Genomic DNA, 6023 nt, shown 5'->3' with positions numbered 1-6023 from the left:
TCAGTGTGTAGAGTCCTGTCAGTATGTAGAGTCCTGTCAGTATGTAGAGTCCTGTCAGTGTGTAGAGTCCTGTCAGTATGTAGAGTCCTGTCAGAGTCCTGTCAGTGTGTTGAGTCCTGTCAGTATGTAGAGTCCTGTCAGTATGTAGAGTCCTGTCAGTATGTAGAGTCCTGTCAGTGTGTTGAGTCCTGTCAGTATGTAGAGTCCTGTCAGTGTCAGTGTGTTGAGTCCTGTCAGTGTGTTGAGTCCTGTCAGTATGTAGAGTCCTGTCAGTGTCAGTGTGTTGAGTCCTGTCAGTGTGTAGAGTCCTGTCAGTATGTAGAGTCCTGTCAGTATGTAGAGTCCTGTCAGTGTGTAGAGTCCTGTCAGTGTGTAGAGTCCTGTCAGTGTGTAGAGTCCTGTCAGTGTGTAGAGTCCTGTCAGTGTGTTGAGTCCTGTCAGTGTGCAGAGGGAGTGTAAATACTGAAATAAAAGGTCAATAAATATACAAGGTTAACTCGGCCCACACAGCTATTTTGTTAGCTATTTATGTCAGAAATAACAGCGGAAACATTTAGTGAAAAGAGAGCAAAATAAACAAAATATCAAAGTTGGGTCGGAGCAAAACGGTGGCCATCCAGCACGGCGCCATCTTGATGTGTGTTCTAATGTGTGGTGCTGACCAAGAGCCAATCAGACTCTGGATATGGACACACATGCCTTGTTCTAGCCAGCTAGTCAGAACCTTAACCATCAGCAATAAGTACTATTGAGTGAGGGCATCCACAGACGACCTCTCAGACGAGCTCTAGCTAGCCGCTTTCACAACACCACTGCCCCGGAGCCACCATTACCAACAACTTGTATCAAATCTAAATCATTGATTCACTTTCACATATGATATTCTAATCTAGATTAATATTTGCGAATGAAATATTCATAATTATATTCATAGAAATCAGGAATGTAGCCTATTCATTCAGTCGATTCTGTTGCAAAACCTTTCTTAAACGGAAGCAAACGCAACGAAACAGGGAGGGACGTACCTGAATTTGTCCAATAGAAACTCCAAATAGAATCGGCGGAATGAATACACCCCAGGTTACAATATGTACAGACAGAACCGATCTATAAATTATTTTTCTATGGCGCCGCCGTCATTACCATGACGTGGCCCTCTAGTCGGAAGCGACAGGACCGGAAACCTGCATCACACATCAGAAAGGCAAACTGAGTCTGCAACGAACTAAATTACACATCAGCGAGAAATAACGTAAGGAATGCATTGGTTATTTGTTTTTGCTTGAATGTAGTCGAATGATTTATTTATTTTATAAAATCAAAGTCCGATTTTGCTGGCGAGTTGTGCTTTGCAACGTTTCCACTGATGAAAACATGATCATAGCTATCCTCATTTTGTAACGTTAGGCATAACTAGCTAACGTCAGGATCGTCCTAATCATGTTATCAGCTATTCATAATGTGCCAATTATTAATGACCAGTCGGCCAACCATCCATGTTTTGCTAAGCTGCCTAGCTAATAGTCTAATGAGTATTTAGGTAACTAGTGTCGTATTTTAAACAGGGGGGGGGACTAAATCTCCGACTTCAGTGTGTTCAAAACCCCTGGGAACGTGTTACTCCGACTGGGGAACAAAAGATCATCCAAATGGGGATTTCGGACCTCTTTCTAGAGGGTTTCCGACCTCAAGTTAACTGGCGTCAGGATTCAACATTGTAGTTTTCCGAGTTCAGTTGTTTTGAACGCGGCATCAATCTATTAAAGGAGCTACTGGAGTTTTACTCCAGACATTTCCCAGATATACAAACGTAGTCGCTACATTTTGAATGCTTAGCAGGACAGGAAAATTGTCCAAATCACGCACTTATCAAGAGAACAAACCCTGGTCATCCCTACATCCAGCGTCTCAACAATTACTTCCGGGTCGCGGAATTGAGGGAATGTTCAAAATAAAAGTCCCTCGCGTAATAGTACATGAGTTTATTCATGATGTAATAGTAGATGTATTTATTCATGATGTATGGAAAGTAATTGTCTAAACATGAACAATGATTCATATTTGTTCATATTTAAGTGACATTTGCATAAAATTAGGGTTTTTAAACTCCTTACAGAATGGTGATGATATGTATATCCCCCCCTCCAGAATGGTGATGAAATGAATGTCCCCCCCCCCCTCCAGAATGGTGATGATATGAATGTCCCCCTCCAGAATGGTGATGATATGTATATCCCCCTCCAGAATGGTAATGATATGTATGTTTCTGCCCCCTCCAGAATGGTAATGATATGTATGTCCCCCTCCAGAATGGTAATGATATGTATGTTTCTGCCCCCCTCACATATTATCACCATTCTGGAGGGGGCAGAAACACACATATCATTACCATTCTGGGGGGGCAGAAACATACATATCATTACCATTCTGGAGAAACACACATATCATTACCAAGTGGGGGCAGAAACATACATATCATTACCATTCTGGAGGGGGGACATACATATCATTACCATTCTGGAGGGGGCAGAAACATACATATTATCACCATTCTGATGTGTCCCCCCCATTCCACTCCTTACAGAATGATGGTGATAATATGTATATCCCCCCCTCCAGAATGGTGATAATATGTATGTGTGTCCCTCCCCCTCCAGAATGGTGACTGACGTGCAGCTGGCCATCTTTGCCAACATGTTGGGTGTGTCTCTGTTCCTGCTAGTGGTTCTATATCACTACGTAGCCGTCAACAACCCCAAGAAACTGGAGTAGAACTGCCCTGAAGAGGAGGTGAGGATTGTGGGAAGGGATGTAGTAGAACTGCCCTGAAGAGGAGGTGAGGATTGTGGGAAGGGATGTAGTAGAACTGCCCTGAAGAGGAGGTGAGGATTGTGGGAAGGATGGAGTAGAACTGCCCTGAAGAGGAGGTGAGGATTGTGGGAAGGATGGAGTAGAACTGCCCTGAAGAGGAGGTGAGGATTGTGGGAAGGGATGTAGTAGAACTGCCCTGAAGAGGAGGTGAGGATTGTGGGAAGGGATGTAGTAGAACTGCCCTGAAGAGGAGGTGAGGATTGTGGGAAGGATGTAGCCAGAGATCCCTCTCTACCATATAGCTTTTCTCTTCGAGTGGGAGCGGGCTCTGTTCTCAAATAGGGTAGCTTTTCTCTTCGAGTGGGAGCGGGCTCTGTTCTCAAATAGGGTAGTTTTTCTCTTCGAGTGGGAGCGGGCTCTGTTCTCAAATAGGGTAGCTTTTCTCTTCGAGTGGGAGCGGGCTCTGTTCTCAAATAGGGTAGCTTTTCTCTTCGAGTGGGAGCGGGCTCTGTTCTCAAATAGGGTAGCTTTTCTCTTCGAGTGGGAGCGGGCTCTGTTCTCAAATAGGGTAGCTTTTCTCTTCGAGTGGGAGCGGGCTCTGTTCTCAAATAGGGTAGCTTTTCTCTTGAGTGGGAGCGGGCTCTGTTCTCAAATAGGGTAGCTTTTCTCTTCGAGTGGAGCGGGCTCTGTTCTCAAATAGGGTAGCTTTTCTCTTCGAGTGGGAGCGGGCTCTGTTCTCAAATAGGGTAGCTTTTCTCTTCGAGTGGGAGCGGGCTCTGTTCTCAAATAGGGTAGCTTTTCTCTTCGAGTGGGAGCGGGCTCTGTTCTCAAATAGGGTAGCTTTTCTCTTCGAGTGGGAGCGGGCTCTGTTCTCAAATAGGGTAGCTTTTCTCTTCGAGTGGGAGCGGGCTCTGTTCTCAAATAGGGTAGCTTTTCTCTTCGAGTGGGAGCGGGCTCTGTTCTCAAATAGGGTAGCTTTTCTCTTGAGTGGAGCGGGCTCTGTTCACAAATAGGGTAGCTTTTCTCTTCGAGTGGGAGCGGGCTCTGTTCTCAAATAGGGTAGCTTTTCTCTTCGAGTGGGAGCGGGCTCTGTTCTCAAATAGGGTAGCTTTTCTCTTCGAGTGGGAGCGGGCTCTGTTCTCAAATAGGGTAGCTTTTCTCTTCGAGTGCGAGCGGGCTCTGTTCTCAAATAGGGTAGCTTTTCTCTTCGAGTGGGAGCGGGCTCTGTTCTCAAATAGGGGGTAGCTCAGAGCATGTACCTCAATTCAAGTATTCAATATTCAAATGTACCCCGAATTCGCCCAGTATCCAGACTGCCAGATCAAGTCCTCATACTAGCTAGCTTAAACAGAGCTTCATGGACTGGCGTTGAACAACAAAGAAGCTGATTGACTGACTATCCTGTTGTCCAATGTGACATAATGGCTGTTGTGAATGTTGTAAAAATCGAGCGATATTTCAAGCTTCTTGATTTGGCAGTCTGGATACTGGGCGAATTCGGGGTACATTGGAATATTGAATACTTGGATTGGTGAGGCTGTGGCTTCATCCCATATGGCACCCTATTCCCTTTTTAGTGCACCACTTTTGACCAGGGCCCAAGTAGGGAATAGGGTGCAATGTGAGATGTACAATCTGACTCTTGGCCTGTCCTCACAGGTGGCGGCTGAGGGGGACCAGAGAGAGCAGCAGTAAGACGCCTCTCCTCACAGGTGGCGGCTGAGGGGAACCAGAGAGAGACGCCTCTCCTCACAGGTGGCGGCTGAGGGGAATCGGAGAGAGACGCCTCTCCTCACAGGTGGCGGCTGAGGGGAACCAGAGAGAGACGCCTCTCCTCACAGGTGGCGGCTGAGGGGGTCCAGAGAGAGACGCAGCCTCTTCTTCATCGTTCATCTTTTCTCCTTCCCTGTCTGTCTCTCCCAGCCTGTACAGGAGTGTTTTCTAATAAAATGCCTGTCAACAAATGCCTATCAGTTTGGTGATTGACTGAAAAACCTTGTTGGCATTTCTACTAACATTAAGTGAACACACATTACAGTACTGCAATAAGTGCACTCCGGATGGAATTCATGGATTTTGGCCAGCCGGGCTTCTAGACTGCAATTCCTACTAGCCTGGGTCAAAAATCGGTGCCATGGGATATTTGGGAAGACAACATTTTTTGCCCGGTCTGGAAAGAGCCAGCCCCGAGCCCCGGTCTGGAAAGAGCCAGCCCCGGTCTGGAAAGAGCCAGCCCCGGGCCCCGGTCTGGAAAGAGCCAGCCCCGGTCTGGAAAGAGCCAGCCCCGGTCTGGAAAGAGCCAGCCCCGAGCCCCGGTCTGGAAAGAGCCAGCCCCGGTCTGGAAAGAGCCAGCCCCGGTCTGGAAAGAGCCAGCCCCGGTCTGGAAAGAGCCAGCCCCGGGCTCTTAAATTCCATTCCATCCCTGTGTACACTATGCACACACACACAGCTTTCTGCAAACATTCATTAACGGATCTACTGTTGAAGTCCTTCTATACAATTATTTTATGTCAGATAGCACGATGGTCATCTGTAATAATTGTTTTAGGCCAGATAGCACGATGGTCATCTGTAATAATTGTTTTAGGCCAGATAGCACGATGGTCATCTGTAATAATTGTTTTAGGCCAGATAGCACGATGGTCATCTGTAATAATTGTTTTAGGCCAGATAGCACGATGGTCATCTGTAATAATTGTTGTTTTAAGGGGGTAGATCAACTTTAATATTGCAGATACAGTGCATTCGGAAAGTATTCAGACCCGTTGACGTTTTCCACATTTTGTTACATTACAACCTTATTCTAAAATTAAATATCCTCGATCTACACACAACACCTCATAATGACATCACAATACCCCATAATGACATCACAATACCCCATAATGACATCACAATACCCCATAATGACATCACAATACCCCATAACGAGAAAGCAAAAACAAGTTTTCCAAATGTATTATATATTTTTTTTTAAACATACCTTTTTATTTGCATAAGTATTCAGACCCTTTGCTATGAGACTCAAAATTGATCTCAGGTGCATCCTGTTTCCATTGATCATCCTTGATGTCTCTACAACTTGGAGTCCGCCTGTGGTAAATTCAATTGATTGGACAGGATTTGGAAAGACACACACCTGTCTATATAAGGTCCCACAGTTGACAGCGCATGTCAGAGCAAAAACCAAGCCATGAGGTCGAAGGAATTGT

At 45.7% G+C, this 6023-nt stretch overlaps 1 protein-coding gene across 1 annotated transcript; it reads left to right on the top strand.

Moving 5' to 3' along the window:
• The first annotated feature begins 1143 nt into the window (after positions 1-1143).
• Positions 1144-4779, top strand: ost4 (oligosaccharyltransferase complex subunit 4 (non-catalytic)). The gene is made up of 3 exons (XM_065026107.1): positions 1144-1252; positions 2658-2790; positions 4471-4779. The coding sequence occupies exon 2, from the start codon at positions 2659-2661 to the stop codon at positions 2770-2772; it is 114 nt and encodes a 37-aa protein (XP_064882179.1). The 5' UTR covers positions 1144-1252; position 2658; the 3' UTR covers positions 2773-2790; positions 4471-4779.
• Positions 4780-6023: the final 1244 nt, after the last annotated feature.

This window comes from Oncorhynchus nerka, linkage group LG13, assembly GCF_034236695.1.
Source record: "Oncorhynchus nerka isolate Pitt River linkage group LG13, Oner_Uvic_2.0, whole genome shotgun sequence".
NCBI lineage: Eukaryota > Metazoa > Chordata > Actinopteri > Salmoniformes > Salmonidae > Oncorhynchus > Oncorhynchus nerka.
This window is presented reverse-complemented; position numbering and strand designations above follow the sequence as displayed.

What these genes read in the sequence shown, in the direction of transcription:
- ost4 (XM_065026107.1), top strand. Translation starts at nt 2,659, where the DNA reads ATGGTGACTGACGTGCAGCTGGCCATCTTTGCCAACATGTTGGGTGTG.